This window comes from Nerophis lumbriciformis, linkage group LG16, assembly GCF_033978685.3.
Source record: "Nerophis lumbriciformis linkage group LG16, RoL_Nlum_v2.1, whole genome shotgun sequence".
In the NCBI taxonomy this organism is placed as follows: Eukaryota; Metazoa; Chordata; class Actinopteri; order Syngnathiformes; family Syngnathidae; genus Nerophis; species Nerophis lumbriciformis.
In genome coordinates this window covers 20,640,698-20,666,098 of record NC_084563.2, presented here as the reverse complement: position 1 = coordinate 20,666,098, position 25,401 = coordinate 20,640,698, and the positions used below count along the sequence as shown (strand labels likewise).

The 25,401-nt window shown below is 41.7% G+C and overlaps 1 protein-coding gene across 1 annotated transcript in view; it reads right to left on the bottom strand.

Annotated features, from left to right (window-relative positions):
- zdhhc9 (zDHHC palmitoyltransferase 9) overlaps positions 1–25,401 on the bottom strand; it is a 70,930-nt gene extending 45,529 nt beyond the window's left edge. The window contains exons 1-2 of the mRNA XM_061976771.1: positions 25,058–25,401; positions 24,758–24,964 (exon numbers count right to left, since the gene is read on the bottom strand). Of these exons, the coding sequence (XP_061832755.1) occupies positions 24,758–24,964; positions 25,058–25,068 (218 nt within the window). The 5' untranslated portion in view covers positions 25,069–25,401. The remainder of the gene's footprint in view (positions 1–24,757; positions 24,965–25,057) is intronic.

Genomic DNA, 25,401 nt, shown 5'->3' with positions numbered 1-25,401 from the left:
AATATTCACTAAGTGATAGGAAGAATAATGATAAATTGGGTGATCTCATTTAGAATCCGCATTGTTTGAACAAAAAAATCAATACAAAGTGACGAAAAGAATCAGAATCAAAAATATAAAATGAAAATGTCATAGAACGAGAGTGACAAAGCCAGGAGATTGCTGTATTAATGTTGTCCCGATACCAATATTTTGGTACCGGTACCAAAATGTATTTCTGTACTTTTTGGTACTTTTCTAAATAAAGGGGACCACAAAAAATTTCATTATTGGCTTTATTTTCACCAAAAAATCTTAGGGTGCATTAAACATATGTTTATATTGCAATTTAGTCCTTAAATAAAATAGTGAACATACTAGACAACTTGTCTTTTATTAGTAAGTAAACAAACAAAGGCTCCTAATTAGTCTGCTGACATATGCAGTAACATATTGTGTCATTTATCTACCTATTATTTTGTCAACAATATTAAGGACAAGTGGTAGAAAATTAATTATTAATCTACTTGTTCATTTACTGTTAATATCTGCTTACTTTCTCTTTTAACATGTTCTATCTACTCTTCTGTTAAAATGTAATAATCACTCTTTCTTCTGTTGTTTGATACTTTACATTGGTTTTGGATGATACCACAAATTTGTCCTGGGACATATTTCCTGACTTTATAAACATAATACACATTTAATAAAAACAAAAGAAGATTTTATGATGCTAAAAAATATCGATGTGATCATGGTAGTATCGACTAGAAACGCTCCTGTACTTGGTATCATTACAGTGGATGTTAGGTGTAGATCCACCAATGGCGTTTGTTTATATTGTACCGTCCCGCAAGAGTTGGTGCTGCAGGGAATTCTGGGTATTTGTTCTGTAGTGTTTATGTTGTGTTGCAGTGCAAATATTCTCCCAAAATGTGTTTATCATAGTTGTTTAGTTTGGTTTCATTATATGGCACAATTTTATGACAGTGTTGGCTTTGTTCATACGGCCACCCTTAATGTGACATGTATTGTTATTGAGTAAGTATGCACTTCATTCGCGTATGTGTAGTATATTGAAAGTTAAGATGAATGTCTTAATGGTCCATGATCGGGCATAATGATGTCTTGGTTAGACTTTGTTTACTGTTTACACTGTTTGATTCCGGTGTGTAAAGCACCTCTTCCTGAGGGCGTTTCAGTGTTATCCCTTCACCTTTTTCGTCTGTTCTCCATTTTCTGTCTACACTCTGTGTCTGCTTGTAAGTACTCCGTGATTGTGCATTGGCGAACAAGCTCGTCTGCATGACACGACGAGAAGACATGGGGGACTGGTACTTTTTAGAGGCGGTATAGTACCAAATATGATTCATTAGTATTGCGGTACTATACCAATACCGGTATCTTGTACAACCCTATGCTGTATCTTCAAAGGGCCGTGGGCATAAATCAAGTTATTGCTAAATTATCCGAGTCCAGCTGCTGTGTTCCTATTGGCTGACAGATGCTGTGGAAGGATCTGGTGTCGGTTACAAGATCTGCAGCCTCTCATCCTCCTCCTTTTGCAACACACCCCTTGGCAGACTGGCGGACGCGCAGTGAGCTTCCGCCTGGCGACATGCACGCGCAAAAAGGCAGGAAGGATGAGCATCCTCGCATATGCTCCTATGGCTTCGCGGCTCGACGTCCCAGGGCGGACAGACATGTGACACGCTGTCCTACCGCTCCCCCATTTCTCCATCCTCACGCCAAGCTCCGTATGTGGCAGTCAACATGCGACACGCACTGATGCACTAGCACAGTGTTTTTCAACCTTTTTTGAGCAAAGGCACATTTTTTGCGTTGAAAAAATCCGGAGGCACACCACCAGCAGAAATCATTAAAAAACAAACTCAGTTGACAGTAAAAATTTGTTGTCGCAATTGTTGGATATGACTTTAAACCATAACCAAGCATGCATCACTATAGCTCTTGTCTCAAAATAGATGTACTGTCACCACCTGTCAAATCACGCCGTGACTTATGTAGAATTTTTTGCTGTTTTCCTGTGTGTAGAATTTTAGTTTTTGTCTTGCGCTCCTAGTTTGGTGGCTTTTTCTCTTTTTTTGGTATTTTCCTGTAGCAGTTTCATGTCTTTCTTTGAGCGATATTTCCCGCATTTACTTTGTTTTCGCAATCAAGAATATTTCAGTTGTTTTTATCCTTCTTTGTGGGGACATTGTTGATTGTCATGTCATGTTTGGATGTACATTGTGGATGCCGTCTTTGCTCCACAGTAAGTTTTTGCTGTCGTCCAGCATTCTGTTTTTGTTTACTTTGTCGTCAGTTCAGTTTTAGTTTCATTCTGCATTGCCTTCCCTAAGCTTCAATGCCTTTTTTTAGGGGCACTCACCTTTTGTTTATTTTTAGTTTAAGCATTAGACACCTTTTTACCTGCACGCTGCCTTCCGCTGTTTCCGACGCTGTTTCTACAAAGCAATTAGCTACCTGCTGCCACCTACTGATATGAAAGAGTATTACACGGTTACTCTGCCGAGCCCTAAACAGCACCGACCACTCAACAACAACACATAATGTGCGGACTATAATTACTGGTTTGCAAAAAATATTTTTCACCCAAATAGGTGAAATGAGATGATCTCCCACGGCACAACAGACTGTATCTCACGGCACACGTGTGCCGCAGCACAGTGGTTGAAAAACACTGCACTAGCAGACCAAGCGAAGAACGAGGTGCTTTACGGTCAAAAGCTCCTCAATTGCTGCATTCAAGACTGCTACTAAGTAGGAAATATGCCACTCGAAATGTACGACTAAATGGGTGAAGCTAAAAAGAACAATGGCTGACAAGCACGTTAAGCTAGTACCTGTTTTGTTTGTGTAAGTCTATGTCTACACTAAGCCGGATAACCCCTTCAATGAATTATTTAGCCTAAGCCCGTTTCAGCCACACTAAACCAGCGTTCAAGATTCCCCTCCTTGGATAATTTTTTACATGGGTAAGTGCGCCGTGTATTTCTTGAATCTCTGTCTCTTAGCTTTTTATGGACTCTTTGATCATTTACAAACTGAGTTCGGAGAGGAAGTGAAGTCAGAAAGACCGCGCCCCACACAGGAAGTGATGTCAGAAAGAACGCGCCACAGCCAGCTTCATAACAACTGGAGCTAACCACTTGAAATATGGAGGCGAGTCATCCAGACATGCCCGTGTTTCTCATTCTTCTACATGTACAGACACTTGTGGAAATCACACATAAATACCTTAAGAGAAGAAAACGCGCGATTGCAGCTATTTGGGATACAACACATCTCAGACGGCAAGAGAACTTTCGAATGTCTATGTCAGCTGTGATTCTACTTACCGAAAACCTTTGTCCATTTGTCGAAGGAGAGTCGACGAGAATGCGGGCTCCCGTGGATGTGATAAAAAGGTAGCGTGTGCTTTGTATTACCTGATCGTTGAGGGAAGACTATGGAAAACATCGAATGCATTTGGACTGGCAAAGCAGACTGTATCAGTTATTGTCCGCCATGTATTTCGCGGACTCAACTTCTAGGTCCAGAGTATATAAAGTCACTAAAAACGAATGGACAATGAAGGTGAAGGCAAAAGAGTGAGGAGTGTCCTGACCAGATAGCTAGATCCCGAGATTGATTGATGTAAAATGTTCTTTATCACATTGTTTACGTGTCTAATAAAGATTTGATTAAGTCAAATTTAATTTAAGAACTTGCACACAAAGCAACACTGGAGGTGACTATGACGTACGCATTTTCCGCGCTTGCGTACTAGGTTGCATTGCGCCGGCGGACGGAGGGGGCGAGGGGGTCTTAAACGACCATTGTGTGTGTATGTGGTCAAGGATAAGGTTAGGTGGGATTTACCCTGGATAACCTTAGTGTAGAAGGGGCCTAAGACTGCAAATCAGTGGTGGGTCGTGCGTTTCCCACCTAGGCCTCCAATGATGTACGACTTCAACGATTACCTCTCAAAAATACCATAATTTATGTCACCACATGACCATTGCTGGAGAAATACTATACAGGAACACATTTACTCCCTACTGAGCAATGAATTACATCAACAGTGTACAAAACGGGTCATTTTCTGCGGTATTTAAAACCTCTAAAGGCCTTAGTGGCCACATGTGTGGACAGCACCTTTTAGCTCTTATTTTCAAAATTGTGTACACTACTGAATTGGGGTCTTATGCCGACATAAGGACACTTATACTGCTATCTGGTGGTGTCAGAAGAGTATAACATACAATGGAATTTGGAAAAAAAAAGTGTAATAATAAAAATGTTCATGTCACTACACATGAAGTACACGTTTGTGTACTTATGGACTAAGTACATCATATCAAAAGATGATTTTTAGTTTTTATTCGAATTAGGGTCCAATAAGCCCAAATAGCAAAGAGAAATAAAAAAAAAGCATGTAAACAAACAGCTTGGGCCTTAAGAGGTTAAAAATAAATAAACCCGCATCAGCAATTAAAACATATCTTATGTGGTACTGTCAAAATTAAAATTGCAAAAAACATATTAAATGTGAAAAAATAAAAAAATAAAATATTTTAACTCACAATTTGTAGCACCAATTGGATGCTGTATAAGCCAGTGGTACCCCTCGTCGATTCGAGTGGAAATGGCGGGCATATCCCCATTTCATCGCCGACATCGTCTCACAAGATGTAGTTTCTCTTAAAATATCCTTCTTGAAAATGACCTTGCAAATATATATATCTGCCACCTAATCAACGTTTTGTTCTCCTTCTTTGTGGGTCAACACTTCCTACTTAAAATGACAAGTGAGTATCCAATCACAGTCTCGTTAACATCAGACTACCTAGATAGGCTACTGACAACAACTCGTGATCTGATTGGCTATCGAAACTGTCTATCAACTCTATGTGTTCTCAATTTCATCCGCTAACGGTCCTGGTGAGTATCCAATCACAGGACGCGTAAATGTCACGTTCAATGTAAGGCCTTCTAGCCTTACTGACAACAACTCTAGATCTGATTGGCTATCGCAGCTGTCTATCACCTGTACGCCCATATTGTTGATTCTGAAGGCCCCGGGCAGATTTGGTATAGCATGGAAACATAAGCTAGCTGAATTCTGATTGGATAAAAACTCTAAACTAAAAACAAAAGCACTGGAAGGAGCGTAATATGACATGAAGAGAATGTGAATACTTTTAGATATTTAGGGAAAGTAAATTAAAAAATAATTTCATCCTTAATTATGATTATGATTTCTGATTATGTTAGGCCAGCAGAGAAGGCCTTACAAATAGTTCAGATGAAAAATTAAAATAAATGTTGGCAAGCACTAGTTATTTTTTTAATTTGTATTGGGCTAGCGACCTACATGCTATTGTCACGGCGTGGTTTACGCTTACTGCGGGGTCGTTCTCCCAGGAAGGCAAACGGACGACTCCGGACAGGACTTGCAGGTAGGAACATGATTTAATTTTAAGAAATAATCAACGACATACAAAACAGAAAACAACCTGCCTATTGCACGCGGAAGCTAAGGCAAAAACTTAGGACATGAAACTATAAACATGAACCTCACGAAACTGTGGCATGAAACAAACACGAAACTGTGGCATGAAACAACTAGCATTAACTATGGCATAGAACAAACACGAAACTGTGGCATGAAACCAATAGCATTAACTATGGCATAGAACAAACACGAAACTGTGGCATGAAACCAATACGAAACTGTGTCATGAAACAACTAAGACTTACATAGTCCAGGCATGAGGCAAACAACTAATGACGCCAGGACGACTGACTGGCAAAGGCAGGCTTATAGACCTCTGATTAGCAGCAGGTGCGCGTCCCGAACACTAGAGGCAGGTGAAAATCATAAGTAGCCATGGTAACTAAAACAAACTCAGGTGTCAAACAGGAACTAAAAGAGTCCAAAACTAAGAGAACATAACAAAAACATGACCCGGACCACGGATGATGACAGCTATATTTAATGCAGAAAACGCTTCAATTAGTAGCGCTAAAGTATAACAAATAAATACTCAAATCTCATGGTGCTTTTATACTGTAATGATGACCAAAAACATATTTTAAAGCCAGCAGCCGAAAAAAAATTTCTTTTACTTTTCAAATGTTCTTGTAATCAGACAATATTTTTGTTATGTTAGATGGAATTTTTGCCTGACATGTTTCGACTATAATCTGCAGTATTCTTCAGAAGGGTCACCTTACCACTGTGACGTGTTGCCTATCAGCTGTTCTTATAGGCGTAGCCGACCACGCCTATACCGAACCACGAAAATATGAGCAACTGTAGATTTGTGTTTCTTATTTTTGACAAGCTAACTTCTATTCAGAAAATGCTGTGCTCAATGCAAAATCGAGTACATCAATATACAATAAAATCATACGGCTTACGAGACAATGACCACTTAAAAATGAGGATGTTACAATCAGGGTTTTTTGCTGCCCATGCCGCTTCCAATCATCCATGAAAGTTATCAGCCGTTACTTATACCAATATGCATTAACTGTAAATGACCTGTATTCATTAATTAGCAATTCATTTATGGTGATACTTTTTAACAGTTTAACAATATCAGCACTACTTAAACTACCGGTAGTTCTTTATTATCTTTTATTACATACAATTGTTTGAGCAAAACAAAGTCAACAGTACACAATAACTAAACAAAAGCTCTTTTAAATCCTTTGGATTTGACGTTAAAGTCCTCCTGTGTCTAGGAAATTATTTCCTGAGTATGTAAACATTAACAAAAACAACAACAAAAATTAACCCCTTGTTTCAGCCCCTGCTTCCAAACCTGGGTCCTAATAGGTTATAGACCTATTACATATTATATGGCATCATATTATATCATATATAGCTATGAGCCATTTTCCCTTGAGGCTATGAAGTGTGTTTTATCCGATTAATTGAACAAGATAATAGATTCACGATTCCATCCATCCATTTTTCTACCGCTTGTCCATTTCGGGGTCGCGGGGGGTGCTGGAGCCTATCTCAGCTGCATTCGGGCGGAAGGCGGTGTACACCCTGGACAAGTCGCCACCTCATCACAGGGCCAACACAGATAGACAGACAACATTCACACTCACATGTGTAATAGTTCAACAAATACATGGTTAGATTAAAAAAAATACAGATGACGTAGATGGATTAGCAAATAACATTAATTAGTAATAGTAAAACAATACTGAACCATGTCTTTAGCAGCCATAGGACAAATAAATCGATTTGTTTACTACTTTATTTACATAAATTCACAATACTGATGATTAAAGAGTCTACTTTTTGCTAGGCCTAAGTGTTTTTGTTTAAAAAAAAAAAATCAACATTTGTAAGTTTTACTCATCCAGCAGGAACAGAACAAAGACAGCATCCGTCTGAAATTCCTCGTCTTTGAGCCGGACCATTAATGATCCTTGACTCTCAAGCTCCGTTGTTCTTTGTCTCCTCAGACAAAACTTTTCGTTTCTTTGGTTGTTTTGCAGCTTTGGCCATGATAGTCTGACGAGTCCACATTTTAAATTGTTTTTGGAAACTGTGGACGTTGTGTACTCTGGAACAAAGAGCCATAAGAACCGGCGCAAAGTTCAAAAGCCAGCATATAAGATGGTATGGGCGTCTATTAGTGCCCAAGGCATGGGTAACTTACACATCTGTGAAGGCACCATTAATGTTTAAAGGTACATACAGGTTTTGGAGCAACATATGTTGCCATCCAAGCAACGTTATCATGGACGCCCCTGCTTATTTCAGCAAGACAATGCCAAGCCACGTATTACAACAGCGTGGCTTCATAGTAAAAGAGTGCGGGTACTAGACTGGCCTGCCTGTAGTCCAGACCTGTCTCCCATTGAAAATGTGTGGCACAATATGAAGCCTAAAATACCACAACGGAGACCCCGGACTGTTGAACAACTTAAGCTGTACATCAAGCAAGAATGGGAAAAAATTTCACCTGAAAAGCTTCAAAAATGTGTCTCCTCAGTTCCCAAATGTTAACTGAGTGTTGTTAAAAGGAAAGGCCATGTAACACAGTGGTAAAAATGCCCCTGTGTCAATTTTTTTGCAATGTGTTGCTTCCATTCAATTCTGAGTTAATTTGCAAAAAAAATTAAGTTTCTCAGTTCGAACATTAAATATCTTGTCTTTGCAGTCTATTCAATTGGATATAAGTTGAAAATGATTTGCAAATCATTGTATTCTGTTTTTATTTACGAATTACACAACGTGCCAACTTCACTGGTTTTGGGTTTTGTAGTTTTAAGTCCATTTTATGAAAGTTGAAAAGTCACTTAGTGCTGCTTTAATCCTCCAAATCTGTTGGAATGTCAACAAATGGTCAAAACAACACAATTTGAACTGGAAAAGCGGAACATTGAGATTCGATTCGACCTAATTTAATAAGTACAAACTTATTTTTATTTCCTTTAGGAGGGTGTAATTTTTTTTCTCTCAGCCGTGTGGAATGCAGCATAAAGAGAATGAATGAACATGCTGTCAGGGGGTATAAAACCAGCAGTTTAAGCCCACAAGGTATTGATTCCGCCCAGCAAGCAAACAAACAAGCTTGGACGCTTCTTCTCGCTTTGCTTATTTATTACAAATAGCTCCATTTCTCTTGGGTGGACTCGGCCTCCTGTTTTCAGAATTGCAGCGCCAAATAAAAGACAAACTCTCTTCCAAAAAGGGGGCCCACAGCTGCTGACAAAAAAATTCAGGATCAAAGCCAGCCTACGTCAGGAGGATACTGCCGGCTCTGTTCTACCGTCCTTGGCCCGGTGGGGCTTAGGGCTTGTCTTCACTTTGCACACAATACGGTGATTCTGCAATGCAAGACATTGACGACCTCTAAGATAGAAGGATCACGATCACGTTCTATTCAGTCCAGACTAAACTCTCAGGGGGTTTTCCACAAACATCTTCACAAGACATGTACTGATGGCTTCTTTAAAAAAAAAACACCTGGACTTCAGCCTTAATATCAATCATTGCAACTGAGATAATCATGCTGGGATGTAATATGAACGCGGCATGCTAACAACTCCCCAGCCATTAGTCTGTGCCGAGATCTGCCCATGCAGGCCAAAGTGGGCACTATCGTTTCAATAGCACTCTGTACATAACAGCTCCTTCTATCCAGACTCAGAGGAAAAGGCAGGAGAACATTCAAGTGCAGTGCTAAAAGCAACATTTACTTTGTCTCAGTGTGCAAGATTTGTCCACAACATTTGTACAAAACAAGGTACAAAACAGGTTTGTACACTACACTTGAATACAATTGGCCATGTTTGTGGACTCTTGGACAAATCCAAAACAATCTGACGAGCGTTTTGGGTTCCTTGTTGGCCTTATTTGCGGTATACAAGAATAATTCAGTTTGCAAGCCTTTCAAAAGCAGACCAGCTGGAAGGTTCTCATATAGCTTCTAACCTGATCGGCCCAATTTGTGGAGTCTAAGGCTATGTCTACATTAAGTCGTTTAACCACTTAAACAAATAATTATTTAGCCTAAGCCCCGTTTCAGCCACACTAAACCAGCGTTTAAGGTTCCCCTCCTCTGACAATTTTTTACAATGGTAAGTGCGCCGTGTATTTCTTAAGTCTCCGGCTCTTAGCTTTGTATGGACTCATTGATCGTTTACAAAGTGAGTTCGGAGAGGAAGTGATGTCAGAAGGACCGCGCCCCACACAAGAAGTGACGTCAGAAAGAATGCGCCACAGCCAGCTTCATAATATCCAGACATGCCCGTGTTTCTCAATCTTCTTTTTTTCACATGAATACCTTAAGAGAAAGCGATTGCAGCTATTTGGGATACAGCATATCTCAGACGGCAAGAGAACTTTCGAATGTCCAGGTCAGCTGTGATTCTACTTACCGAAAAACTTTGTCCATTTGTCGAAGGAGAGACAACGAGAATGTGGGCTCCCGTGGATGTAATAAAAAAAGGTAGCGTGTGCTTTGTAATACCTGGCCGTCGAGGGAAGACTACGGAAAACATCGAATGCATTTGGACTAGCTAAGCAGACTGAATCAGTTATTGTCCGCCATGTATGTCACGGACTCAACGTCTAGGTCCAGAGTATATAAAGTCATCAAAAACAAATGGACAATGAAGGTGAAGGCAAAAGAGTGAGGAGTGTCCTGACCAGATATCTAGATCCCGAGATTGATTGTTGTAAAATGTTGTTTGTCACATTGTGACGTGTACAATAAAGATTTGATTAATTTATGATGGCTCAGGTGTGATTCACTACAATCGGGCTCCACAGCACACTGAATTCCAGTTAATTGATATACCACAACACTAGATATTGTTCAGATAAGTTACATTTAAGAACTTGCACACAAAGCAACACTGGAGGTGACTATGACGTGCGCATTTTCCGCGCATGCATATTAGGTCGCGTTGCGCCGGCTGACGGAGGGGGTTTTAAACGACCATTGTGTGTGTGTCGACTAAAATAAGGTTAGGTGGGATTTACCCTGGATAACCTTAGTGTAGAAGGGGCCTCAGTGCGCAAGATTTGTCCACAACATTTGTACAAAACGAGGTACAAAACGGGTAATAGGTTTGTATACTACACTTGAATACAATTGGCCATGTTTGTGGACTCTTAGACAAATCCAACACAACCCGATGAGCGTATTGGGTTCCTCGTTGGCCTTATTTGTGGTATACAAGAATCATTCTGTTTGCAAGCCTTTCAAAAGCAGACCAGATTTAAGGTTCCTAAATAGCTCCTAACCTGATTGGCCCAATTTCTGGAGTCTAAGGCCCCTCCTACACTAAGGTTATCCAGGGTAAATCCCACCTAACCATATCCGTGTCCACACACACACAATGGTCGTTTAAGACCCCCTCACCCCTCCGTCCGCCGGCGCAACGCGACCTAGTACGCATGCGCGAAAAAATGCACGCGTCATAGTCACCTCTGACCTGGAAGTGTATTCTTACCCTGTGTTTCAATGTAGACTATTGCCACATTTCTTTTAACAGTAAACCTTGCTTGCCTCACCATCAGCAGCTGTTAGACTATTGTAGTGAATCACACCTGAGCCATCATACATGAATCATATCTTTAAAGGACGTGTGAAAGTAAACAATGTGATAAAGAACATTTTACCACAACAGGACACTGTGCTTGTAGGCTGAAATTGGCGGTCGTACTTGACGGCTGAAACCACTTCATGGCTTCACAATAGTTATGGAGTACAAAACTAGACGTTGAGTAATCGCTCTACATACATCGCGGACAATAACTGATAGTCTGCTTTGCCAGTCCAAATGTATTCGCTGTTTTTGGTAGTCTGTTGTTGTCTCCTCTTTGACAAATGGACACATTTTTTCACTACGTATAATCACAGCTGACCTGGACATTCGAAAGTTCTCTTGTCCGAGGAGGGTTACCTTAAACGCTAATTTAGTGTGGCTGATATGAGGCTTAGGCTAAATAATTATTTGTTTAAGGGGTTATCCGGCTTAGTGTAGACATAGCCTAATTATATAAAACAACCTGAAAAACGTTTGGGGTTCCCAGTTTGTCATATTTGTGGAATCTAACAATCTTCATCACAAAAACAATCTGACTGGGTTCAGGGTTCTAGTATAGTACCATTGGCCATGTTTGTGGAGTCTAATAATCCAGGTGTCACTTCCGTTAAAAAAACAACAGACAGTTTTGGGTTCCCAGTCGGTCACATTTGTGGTAATAACCTAATTGCAAGCTTGCCCTTTTTCACAAAGACAATTGAACTGGTTTTAGGGTTCCTAAAACGCACCTGACTCCAAGGATTGTGGAATCTAATTAAGTCCCAACTATTGTTGCTCATTTGTTCAAAACAACCGAATGAAAGTTTGCTGTTCCCAGTAGAATCCCTCAGGTTGTTTGCAAGCTGGATCTTCTTCACAATCGGACTGGTTTAGGGTTCACAAAGAGCCGCTTAGTCAGTCGGCCACATCTGTGGAATCTAAGAAACAAGTTGTAATTTTGCTCTTCTTCTCCAAAACAACCTGATGATGGCTTGGGCCTACCAGTTAGCCATATTTGTGGTATCAGAGAATCTAGTAGATACCTCTGCTTCAAGAGTGTTAGGTTCCCAGTCGGCCATATTTGTGGTCACAACTTATTTGCAATATTGCCCCTTTTCATAAAAACAATCCAACAGGGTTTAGGATTCCTTTATGGACTCACAGTCGGTCATGTTTGTGGAATCTAAGACTATATAGTTGAGACTTTGGTCTTCTGTATAAAACAACTTGTTGATTGTTTTCTGTTCCCAGTCGGCCCTATTTGTTGAATTTATCCATCTATTTGCAAGCTTAGTCTCCTCGCACAAACAACCTGATAGGGTTCCCATATGGCAGCTGAGTCAGTCAGCCATATTAATGGAACCTAAGAATCAAGTTGAGATTTTGCTCCTGTTTTCCAAAACAACCTGGCAATGGCTTGGGTCTACCAGTCGGCCATATTTGTGGTATCCGAACCCCTGCGAGCTTATGCTCTTCCTTTAGGGTTCAGATGTTACTAGACCAAGTCAGCCATATTTGTGAAATCCAAGAATCCAGTTGACACTTGTGGCTTCTGGTAAAAAACTACCCAACCAAAGTGTTGGAGTCTCAGTCGGCTATATTTGTGGTATCAACCTACATTTGGTTTATAGGACCCATAAGCACCTAAGTCAGTCGGCCATATTTGTAGAACCTAAGAGTCTAGTTGTAATTTTGCTCTTCTTCTCCAAAACAACCTGATGATGGCTTGGGCCTACCATTTAGCCATATTTGTGGTATCAGAGAATCTAGTTGATACATCTGCTTCTGTTCAAAAAACAGCCCAACAAGAGTGTTGGGTTCCCAGTCAGCCATATTTGTGGTAACAACCTATTTGCAAATATTGCCCCTTTTCATGAAAATAATCCAACTGGGTTTAGGATTCCTATATGGACTCACAGTCAGTCATGTTTGTGGAATCTAAGACTATATAGTTGAGACTTCTGTTTAAAACAACGTGTTGATTGTTTTCTGTTCCCAGTATGCCATATGTGTTGAATTTAACCATCTATTTGCAAGCTTATTCTCCTTGCACAAACAACCTGACTGGATTAGGATTCCCATATGGCAGCTGAGTCTGTCAGCCATATTTATGGAATCTAAGAATCAAGTTGAGATTTTGCTCCTGTTTTCCAAAACTTGGGGCTACCAGTCGACCATAATTTTGGTATCCGAGAACCCCTTTGCAAGCTTATGCTCTTCCTTTAGGGTTCAGATGGTACTAGACCAAGTCAGCCATATTTGTGAAATCTAAGAATCCAGTTGACACTCAACAAAAGTGTTGGAGTCTCAAGTCAGCCATATTTGTGGTAACAGCCTACATTTGGTTTATAGGACCCATAAGCACCTAAGTCCGTCGACCATATTTGTAGAACTTAAGAGTCTAGTTGTAATTTTGCTTTTCTTTTCCAAGACAACCTGGCTTGGGGCTACCAGTTGGCCATATTTCTGGTATCCGAGAATCTATTTGCATGCTGTTCCTTTAGGGTTCAAATATGGTACCAGACTTGGTCAGCTGTGTTTGTGGAATCTAAGACTACATTTACACTGCAGGCCAAAGCGTACCAAATCGGGCTTTTTCGAAATCTGATTTTTCTCAGCTGACTGTTTGGATTAAAATGTGATCTTCAGACTCCAGGATAAACACGCACAAGCCCCAATGTGGCCCCAATGAGGCCTCGATGTCACTTGCATGCGCAGTTCAATGAAGTTGACCAAAACAACAAGTGACCCGGAACAACAACAGAAGAAGAAGAGCGACGTACACCGATCCGTTAGCCTGCTCAGTATAGAACCAATAAAATGTGTTACTTTCCTTGTCTCTGGACATTAAAAGGAATACAGCGGAACTCTTGACTGCGACAAACTTCTTTTGACGACACGGTTCTTCTTCGTCTTCTTCTTCTTCTGTTGTTGTTGTTGTTCCGGGTCACTCACAGACGAGGATACGGAAAAGGAACTTTAGTTATTAGAGAGTTCCGGTCAGACGGTTTTTCTCGGAACACATTTCCGGTGTTGTTGTTTCCGGATGAGGAGATGCTGCTCTGTTATTGATTGAAGTAAAGTCTGAACGTCATTAAAACAGTTAGCTCCATCTTTTGACACTTCTTCCACTTCCGTCCTTGCACGCTACAGCGCTACAACAAAGATGACGGGGAGAAGACGCTGTCGAAGGTGAGCCACGTAAATAAGACCACCCACAAAACCGCGCATCCTGAAGAGACTGTCAGAAAGCGGCTTGAAGATGATCTGTAAAACATAATCTATGCAACATTTTGACCAAAGAACCACCATTACATGTTATGTAGACCACAAGGAAGTCGGTATAGCTCGGTTGGTAGAGTGGCCGTGCCAGCAACTTGAGGGTTGCAGGTTCGATCCCCGCTTCCCCCATCCTAGTCACTGCCGTTGTGTCCTTGGGCAAGACTTTACCCACCTGCTCCCAGTACCACCCACACTGGTTTAAATGTAACTTAGATATTGGGTTTCACTATGTAAAGCGCTTTGAGTCACTAGAGAAAAAGCGCTATATACCGTATTTTCCGCACTATAAGGCGCACCTAAAAACCACAAATTTTCTCAAAAGCTGACAGTGCGCCTTATAATCCGGTGCACCTTATATATGGGTTAATATTAATATTAATTTTCATAAAGTTTAGGTCTCGCAACTACGGTAAACAGCCGCCATCTTTTTTCCCCGTAGAAGAAGCGCGCGTTGCATGCTGGAATATGTGACGTTTCATTTCCATTTGTGTGTTTATGTAAAGACCCCAAAATGGCTCCTATTAAGTGTGTTGTCTGTCTAATTATAAATAATGCAGACGAGGCGTGTTAACTGAGTTCTCAACGTTTACTCACAGCGTGCTCATAACCACATTCTAACTGCCAGCACATACAACAACGCTTCTCAGGGCTACCGCGCATGCTCGTCACTATCGTTGCATGCTGGGTAGTGTAGTTGTTATATTTGCTAGCTCATAACATCACATTAAGAGACACGCTTACGCGCTTAATTCAATACTCGCCGTCATTCCGGGTGGATTGACAAAAGACCTCCAGCCGCTAGATATTGGTGTCAACAGGGCATTCGAAGCTAGACTGCTAACTGCGTGGGAACAGTGGATGACAGAAGGCGAACACACGTGACGTTCACCAAGACAGGGAGACAGCGCCGGTCCGGACGACATACGCCAACATCTGCCAGTGGATCGTAAATGCCTGGGCAGATATTTCGGTCACAACTGTGGTCCGAGCTTTCCGGAAGGCAGGATTCACAGAACTGCTGGACAACAACAGCGACACTGACTCCGATTACTTCGACGAGACGGAGCCGGCCATTTTGGATCCCACATTCGCCCAACTTTTCAATTCGGACACCGAAAGGGAAGAATTCGAGGGATTTATGAATGAAGAATAACTTCAGAAAGTGAGCGTTATGTTTATTTTGTGTGTTGTGACATTAACGTTCGAGCAACATTATGTTGCTATTGCTCTGCACTATTTTGAATTTTACTATGTTTGTGATTGCACATTTGCGTACATTTTGGGAGTGAACAGAGTTGTTAGAACGCTGGTTTTTAATATATTATTAAAGTTTGACTGACCGATCTGACTGTTTTTTTGACATTCCTTTAGCGCAGTTAGATGCGGCTTACAACACGGGGCGGCTTATAGGTGGACAAAGTTTTGAAATATGCCGTTCATTGAAGGCGCGGCTTATAACCCAGGGCGACTTATGGTGCGGAAAATACGGTAAATATAATTCACCTTACTTCACACTTCACTTTTACTTTTTTTTTTAATGATAATAATATGACTTCTTTAATGCGCCCTATAATCCAGTTCCCCTTATATATGAAAAGCGATCAAAAATTTACAATTCATTGGCAGTGCGCTTTATAATCCGGTGCGCCCTATGGTCCGGAAAATACGATACATTTTATCGAACTTCGTATGCAATCGATGTTGAAGCCACGTTGTGCGCGTTTACACTGGAGTCTTAGGCTATATCTACACTAAGCCGGATAACCCCTTAAATGAGTAATTATTTAGCCTAAGCATGGTGTCAGCCACACTCATGTTCGTCCTTCGTTTTCGAGGATGACCAGGTGACTTCACGTTGATTTGTGTGTGCGAAGATGGCTGATGAGGCAAATCCTTGCGCGGAATGACCGGCTGCAGTGAGGGCAGGTTATGACTGGGGGGTGGCTGGCTGAGAGGGAGGAACTGTCTCTGGTCTTGCGGAGCTGTCGCTTCTGTTCGGCTTCATGGATGCGTTTTTCCTCGAAGTCTGCTACACCATGCCAGATTGCAGAGCGCCAGTTTGAACGGTGTTGGGCATCGGCTTCCCAGGTCTCTGGGTCCAGACCACAGCCCTTGAGACTGGCCTTTAGTGTGTCTTTAAAGCGTTTCCGCTGTCCGCCGCGTGAGCGCTTTCCATGGTGCAGTTCACCGTACAGGAGCATTTTTGGGAGGCGTTCATCTGACATGCGGCAGATATGGCCAGCCCATCTCAGCTGGGAACGCTTGAGGATGGCGTAGATGCTCTCCATCTCAGCCCTCTGGAGGACCTCAGTGTCTGGGATCTTGTCCTGCCACCTGATGTTGAGCAGCCTCCTGAGGGTTCTCATGTGGAAGGCGTTTAGCATGCCGGCTGTATACAGTCCAGGTCTCACAGGCATACAGCAGGGCAGGTAGGAAAACAGCACGGTAGACCTTAAGTTTGGTCCGTAGGCTAAACCCTCTGCGCTAAACTATCGTTTAAGGTAACCCTCCTTGGATCATTTTTTACCAGGGCAAGTGTGCCGTCTATTTCTTGAATCTCCGGCTCTTAGCTTTGTATGGACTCATTGATCATTTACAAACTGAGTTCGGAGAGGAAGTGACGCCAGAAAGACCGTGCCCCACACAGGAAGTGACATCAGAAAGAACGCGCCAGAGCCAGCTTCATAACAACCCGTTCGGTAACCCGGCGGCAATCACTAGAAAGATGGAGGCGAGTCATCCAGACATTTTCCTGTTTCTCCTTCTTCTACATGTACAGACGCTTGTATAAATCACCCATGTATACCTTAAGAGAAGTAAACGCGCGATTGCAGCTATTTGGGATACAACACATCTCAGACGGCAACATAGCAATGCTGAGCGACGGTTTTGGGTAAGGCCTGGAAGAACGGCAGCCCGGTGGGATATGTTTGTCACCAAGTGTGTTGTGCCACAGGAACGGCAAGAGAACTTTCGAATGTTCAGGTGAGCTGTCATTCTACTGAGTGAAAAACGTTGTCCATTTGTCGAAGGAGAGACAATGACAATGCTGGCTCCCGTGGACAAAGGAAGACTACGAAAAAATAGCGAATGCATTTGGACTGGCAAAGCAGACTATCAGTTATTGTCCGCCATGTATGTCGAGCGATTACTCAACGTCTAGTTTTGTACTCCATAACTATTGTGAAGCCATGAAGCGGTTGCGGCCGTCAAGTACGAGCACAGTGTCCTGTTGTTGTAAAATGTTCTTTATCACATTGTTTACTTTCACACGTCCATTAAAGATATGATTCATGGATAATGGCTCAGGTGTGATTCACTACAATAGTCTAACAGCTGCTGATGGTGAGGCAAGCAAGGTTTACGGTTAAAAGAAATGTGGCAATAGTCTACATTGAAACACAGGGTAAGAATACACTTCCAGGTCAGAGGTGACTATGATGCGCGCATTTTTACGCGCATGCTTACTAGGTCGCGTTGCGCCGGCGGACGGAGGGAATGAGGGGGTCTTAAACGACCATTGTGTGTGTGTGGACACGGATAAGGTTAGGTCGGATTTACTCTGGATAACCTTAGCCTTAGTGTAGAAGGGGCCTTATAAAGATCATATTTTACTTGCAGTGGAAACAGTCAGTTGGAAAAAATCAGATTTCGGTAAATCCAATTTGGGCCACTTTGCAGTGTAATCGTAGTCTACGACTGCTAAAAAAAAAAAATTCAAAATATCTGATCTGTGTCGCTTGAGGGCAAAAACATCAGATTTGGTGTCCAGTGTAAATGGGGCCTAAGAATCCAGTTGAAGCCTAAAACTACAGAGTTGTGGGGCTCCCATGTCACACCCTTTTGGCCATATTTGTGGAACCTTACAATCCACCGTCTTGTGAGAGGCACTGACTAAAAAAAAAAAAAAAAATTCAAAGTCGAGTCCAGACTTCCTGTCTCACACTAGATAGAAGAAGCGCTTCATAGAGTATGTTCAAATATAAACCTAACACCTGGGTCAGCAACCCGGGGCTCTCGAGCCGCATGCGACTCTTTAGTGCCGCCCTAGTGGCTCCCTGGAGCATTTTAAAAAATGTATTTATTTTTTTTGTTTTAGTAAGTTTTTTGTTTGAGGACAAACATGACACAAACCTTCCGAATTGTTAGAAAGCCCACTGTTTGATATGTTTGTGTGTATGCTTCACTGATGAGAGTATTTGGTAAACATCGTTTTGTCCTACTAATTTCGGCGGTTGTTGGACTCACCATAGTGTGGACTGTGACGCAACAGTTTCTTAACATGTAAAATCTCCCACTCCTTCTTTGTCTCATTTTGTCCACCAAACATTTTATGCTGTGTGTGAATGCGCAAAGGTGCGCTTTGTTTATGTTATTGAATTGTTGGAGTGCTAATAAGGCACATTTGGTCACTGCATGACTGCAAGCTAATCAATGCTAACATGCTATTTAGGCTAGCTGTACATATTGCATCATTATACGGAGCCCCTAATGGGACATGGATGTTTTGCGAGATCTCGCAATACTTTTTGCGACATCTCGCAATATGTTTATTTTTCCTATGTCAGTGAACCGGTAGTAAAACAGACAGCGATGGTCACCGGAAGTGAAACAGACAGAGCGATGGAGGAGCTCTGTTGTTGGACCTTAATACGATTTGGTGTCTTTATATGTTAGGCCAATACTAAAATAGAAATCAATTAACTTCTCCCATGGATGATGGGTAGGCTCCTCCATCGCTTTTTCTGTTTCACTTCCGGTTCACCATCGCTGTGTCTATTTTACTTCCGGTTCACTGACATAGAAAAAAAACCTTTTGCCATGTCTCGCAAAAAGTATTGCAAGGCCTCGCAATACTTTTTGCAAGATTTTGCAAAACGTATTGCGATATCTCGCAAAATGTTTTTTTTTCTCTCCTTGTCCCTTTAGGGGCTCCGTATCATTATGCCTTGTTTGTAGGAATATTTGAGCTCATTTTAATATCCTTTACTTGTATCCTCTTTGTATAAAGGCCTCACCTTTTCTCCTTCAAACATTCTGCTGGGTATTGTGGCCAAACAGCTCCATTTTTGTTTCCTCTGACCACAGAACTTTCCTCCAGAAGGTCTTATCTTTGTCCATGTGATGTCAGATGAAACAAAAATGGAGCTGTTTGGCCACAATACCCAGCAATATGTTTGGAGGAGAAAAGGTGAGGCCTTTAATCCCAGGAACGCCACTCCTAAGGAATCAATAAAGTACTATCTATCTATCCAACCGTCAAGCACGGTGGTGGTAGTATTATGCTCTGGGCCTGTTTTGCTGCCAATGGAACTGGTGCTTTACAGAGAGTAAATGGGACAATGAAAAAGGAGGATTACCTCCAAAGTCTTCAGGACAACCTAAAATCATCAGCCCGGAGGTTGGGTCTTGGGCGAAGTTGGGTGTTCCAACAGCACAATGACCCCAAACACACGTCAATAGTGGTAAAGCAATGGGTAAATCAGGCTACAATTAAGGTTTTAGAATGGCCTTCCCAAAGTCCTGACTTAAACGTGTGGACAATGCTGAAGAAACAAGTCCATGTCAGAAAACCAACACATTTAGCTGAACAGCACCAATTTTGTCAAGAGGAGTGGTCAAAAATTCAACCAGAAGCTTGTGGTTGGCTACCAAAAGCGCCTTGCCAAGGGATATGTAAGCAAATATTAACATTGCTGTATGTATACTTTTGACCCAGCAGATTTGCTCACATTTTCAGTAGACCCATAATAAATTCATAAAACAACCAAACTTCATGAATGTTTTTGGGACCAACAAGTATGTGCTTCAATCACTCTATCACAAATTAATAAGAGTTGTAGAAGTGATTGGAAACTCAAGACAGCCATGACATTATGTTCTTTACAAGTGTAACCACGACTGTAACCATGACTGTATCTCGCGTTCCTCATTTCCATCAATAATTTCCTCTTTTCTCTGGTTGATGACCTCCGAGCCCTCGGACCGGCCTGGTTCTGGTTCGCCAGACTAAAAGCATCAAAAGTGCCACCAGCAGGGTCTGCGTCGCCCTGACGGAAACCCTGAGAGAAAGCACACCCTTCTGTAGGACTTTGGCACACTGGCCACATTGTGTTTCCTGGAGAAGGAATTTCTAACATTACATATTGCTATTTGTTATGTACATTTATTTTTATTATTATTTTACTTGTTGTGGTTCATTTGTTGCTAATTTATATCCAGGGTTTTTTTAAACTATATTTAAAGTTCAGTTTTTGTGGTACAATAAATACTTGTGTTTTCAAATTAATGAATAGTCGTGTAATTAATCGTGATTACAATATCAATCAAAATAATCGTAATGATTATTTTTTCCACAGTGGTCCAGCCCTACCTCAGAGGAAGACATCCCGCGTGATGTTATATTTGTTAGGACCGGGGTCAGCAACCCACGGCTCTTTAGTGGCTCCCTGAAGCATTTTTAAAAAAGGATTGAAAATGGAAAAAGATGGGGGGGAAATAATTGTGGGTTTTTTTTAGTATGTTTTTTGTTTGGAGGACAAACATGACACAAACCTTCCCAATTGTTAGAAAGCCCACTGTTTAATATGTTTGTGTGTGTGCTTCACTGATGACACTATTTGGTGAACATCGTTTTGTCCTACTAAGTTCGGCAGTTCTTGAACTCACCATAGTGTGGACTGTGACGCAACAGTTTGTTTACATGTAAAACCTTCCACTCCTTCTTTGTCTCATTTTGTCCACCAAAAGTTTTATGCTGTGCGTGAATGCACAAAGGTGCGCTTTGTTGATGTTATTGACTTGTTGGAGTGCTGATCAGGCTATTTCGGCTAGCTGTATGTACATATTGCATCATTATGCCTCATTTGTAGGTATATTTCCCCTCATTTAATTTCCTTTATACTCTTTGTATATAATTTAGTTTTGCTCGTCTCATGACACATTATCTATATGTAATATTGGCTGTACTTCTGATAGTTGTTTGTGTGCCATGTTGTTCCAGACCACAGCAAACGTTATCTGGCTTACGAAAGATTGTAATAAATCTATTAAAAGAAGACAGCCTTAACTTGGTCACACACATCTATACCTTTGGCCATTAAAAGCCAGTAATTTCCAGGAGTTATCTCACCTTCTGAGTAGCCTCTGATTTACTAATGGTTTCTAATGTTGTAAAAATGTGTAGAATAAATATTAAATATCAAACGAAGATTTGCACCAGCCTGCGACACAGAGTCATTTTGATAGTAGGCTATTATAGCGATTATAGACACTTACATCATGTGTTGACTTCATTATAAGACTTATTTACGGCTTTTCCTTTTTTGCGGCTTCAGACAGATTTGTTTTTTGTATTTTTGGTCCAATATGGCTCTTTCAACGTTTTGGGTTGCCCACCCCTGACCTAACAGGATGGTGGACGGATAACATAAACTCATAAAATCATATTTTCAAATAAACACACAGCAATCAGTGCTAAATAAATATGCATGTTGGGTGTCTTATGAGTAGCTTTTAGGGCAGACCTGGGCAAATTAAGGCCCGGGGGCCACATGCGGCCCGTTAAGCTTTTCAATCTGGACCGCCGGACATTCCGAAATATTTTTTTTTAGATGTTAAAGATGTAAAGTGTAGCTGCCATTATGATGTGCAGTGATGTTTTCTAATGACCGGAAGTCTTGAACTATAGAAAGTATTTCAATGGTTGGAATCTGCGCTTATGGATGATATACCAGTTACTATGGTAATATAATTAGTTACTATAGTAATCTAATAAGTTACTATGGTCATCTAATTAGTTACTATGGTCATCTACATCAGTGTTTTTCAACCTTTTTTGAGCCATGGCACATTTTTTTCATTAAAAAAAATACGGAGGCACACCACCAGCAGAAAAGGTTAAACAATGAAACTCCACCAGGTTGTCATGCCTTATTTTGAGTTTGTTGTTGTTTCCTGTGTGTTGTGCTTTAGTTCTTGTCTTGCGCTGTTATTTTGGTGACCCTTGCTGTTTTGTTGGTGTTCTCCTGTAGCAGCTTCACGCCTTCCTTTGAGTGCTATTGCCCGCACCTGCTTTGTTTTCGCAATCAAGACTCTTTAAAGGGGAACATTATCACCAGACCTATGTAAGCGTCAATATATACCTTGATGTTGCAGAAAAATACCATATATTTTTTTAACCGATTTCCGAACTCTAAATGGGTGAATTTTGGCGAATTAAACGCCTTTCTATTATTCGCTCTCGGAGCGATGACGTCACATCGGGAAGCAATCCGCCATTTTCTCACTTTCGTCGGTGTGTTGTCGGAGGGTGTAACAACACGAACAGGGACGGATTCAAGTTGCACCAGTGGCCCAAAGATGCGAAAGTGGCAAGAAATTGGATGAAATTTGTTCAAAATACGAGGGTGTGGGGAAAGCCGACGAAAATGGTCAGTCGTTTATTCCGCACACTTTACCGACGAAAGCTATGCTATGACAGAGATGGCAAGAATGTGTGGATATCCTGCGACACTCAAAGCAGATGCATTTCCAACGATAAAGTCAAAGAAATCTGCCGCCAGACACCCATTGAATCTGCCGGAGTGTGTGAGCAATTCAGGGACAAAGGACCTCGGTAGCACGGCAAGCAATGGCGGCAGTTTGTTCCCGCAGACGAGCGAGCTAAACCCCCTGGATGTCTTGGCTCACACCGTCCCTTATGCCACCGAAGATGATCAAGAGAAGAATATCGACCCTAGCTTCCCTGGCCTGCTGACATCAACTCCAAAACTGGACAGATCAGCTTTCAGGAAAAGAGAGCGGATGAGGGTATGTCTACAGAATATATTAATTCATGAAAACTTTATTCATTACTCGCGGTTTTACGTAAATTATTATACATAAACTGTGTTTACCAATAATTTAGCTTAAAAACAATATAACACTTAAAAACAAACACATACCAATCGTTGGTTAGAAAGCGATAGCCAAATTCGTCCTCGCTTTCTCCCGTGTCGCTGGCTGTCGTGTCGTTTTCGTCGGGTTCGCTTGCATACGGTTCAAACCGATATGGTTCAATAGCTTCAGTTTCTTCTTCAATTTCGCTTAAGCCGCTGAAATCCGAGTCTGAATCCGAGCTAATGTCGCTATACCTTGCTGTTCTATCCGACATGTTTGTTTGTATTGGCATCACTATGTGGCGTCACAGGAAAATGGACGGGTCTATATAACGATGGTTAAAATCAGGCACTTTGAAGCTTTTTTAGGGATATTGCGTGATGGGTAAAATTTTGAAAAAAACTTCGAAACATAAAATAAGCCACTGGGAACTGATTTTTAATGGTTTTAACCCTTCTGAAATTGTGATAATGTTCCCCTTTAAGTTGTGCGTACGCTATCCTTCTTTGTGGGGACATTGTTGATTGTCATGTCATGTACGGGATATCCCGTGCTTTGTGGACGTCCTCTTTGCTCCACACGCTGTAAGTTTTTGCTGTTGTCCAGCATTCTGTGTTTGTTGACTTTGTAGCCAGTTCAGTTTTACTTTTGTTTTACATAGCCATTCCTATGCTTCAGTGCCTTTTCCTAGCGGGACTTGCCTTGTTGTTTTTTTGGTTTAAGCGTTACATACCTTTTTACCTGCACGCTGTGCTCTGCATATTGGGATCACGACAAACCATCCTTGACGCGTTCCGACATCTACAAAGCAATGAACTACCTGCTGCCACCTACTGGTATGGAGTATTACAAAATTACCCTGCCAAGCTCTACACAGTACAGGCACTAGACAACGGCACATTATTATGATTATTGATTTGCAAAAAATATTTTTTGGACCAATTAGGTGAAGTTGCATAATTTCCCACGGCACACCAGACAATATCCCCCAGCACACTACACAGTGATTCAATCACTGATCTACGTCACAGCAGCTCAGACGAGGCACCAAGCAGTGTGGGCGGGAAGCGTTTCCACAGACGCGGAAGGAGATTTTCACAACAAAGTTCTAAAGCTTAGTGATGTATCAGATATATCAGATTGTAGGTGGGTTTATTTTGTACCCTTTGCGTTCCTATTTCACGGTTTGTTGCATTTTTGTTGCGTTTCACCTGATTGTAAAATATGTCAATGGAAAAGGGGTGTGAGGTTCATATTTTGTCAATATTCAGTGTTTTATCGTTTATAGAAACATTTAAAATCCCATTACGTTTTTTAAGGCGGTCTGTCATAACGTTTTTAGCATTCAATCAGACATTATTGTGAGGTTTTGTACACATGTTTTTCTCTAAATGTGGCCCCCGAGTCAAAATTATTGCCCAGGCCTGTTTGAGGGAGTGAAGAGAAATGACTTAGTAAAGCAATGAATGAGAATTATGCTGCACTCATCGTGGATGTGTGTGCAAACAATGGTGAGACACGCGTGGAGGAGGATGAGACTCACTCGAAGGCGAAGAAGAGGGCGCAGGTCCCGAGGATGAGGAAGAGGGTCAGGTAGAAGACTCCCTTCTGCCGGGCCATCATCACCCGCCCATCGCAGCAGAAAGTGTTCTTTCCCGGCAGCTTCTCCCATTTCCGCGCCTTCCTGGTGATCATCACCGCCGACATGACGGCTCGTCGGGCTTGACGATCGCACACCTCCGCTACACTCCTGGTCGAATCCCGCAGGTTATGCACTAAACAGCGTGACACATTTTTGCATTTTCACTATAAAAATAAAAAATAAAAAAAAAGGCGCAGTCACATCGTCATCATGGTCCACTTTGCGGTCCTTTTCTGCGGCAGCTCATTCCCACGACGACGCTCCCACGCGGACTCCTTCACGCCCAGTTAATATACATTCATCCAAAGGCTGGTGTTTTCCTCACATGGACGTTTTTTCACGCGAACTATCCACCCGTGGAGGAGCGAACCTTGACCCGACTGACATTCAAATCCACGCCAGCTTACGAGTGACACTAGCGGCTTGATTATCACCTGTGACCGATCGATCTTATTCGAACAAATATTCAACAATAAAGCCGTGACACGAGTGGGAAGAGTGCGATTTTCAGGCTGTTTGGTGTGCTCGCTTATCCACCCCGTCGG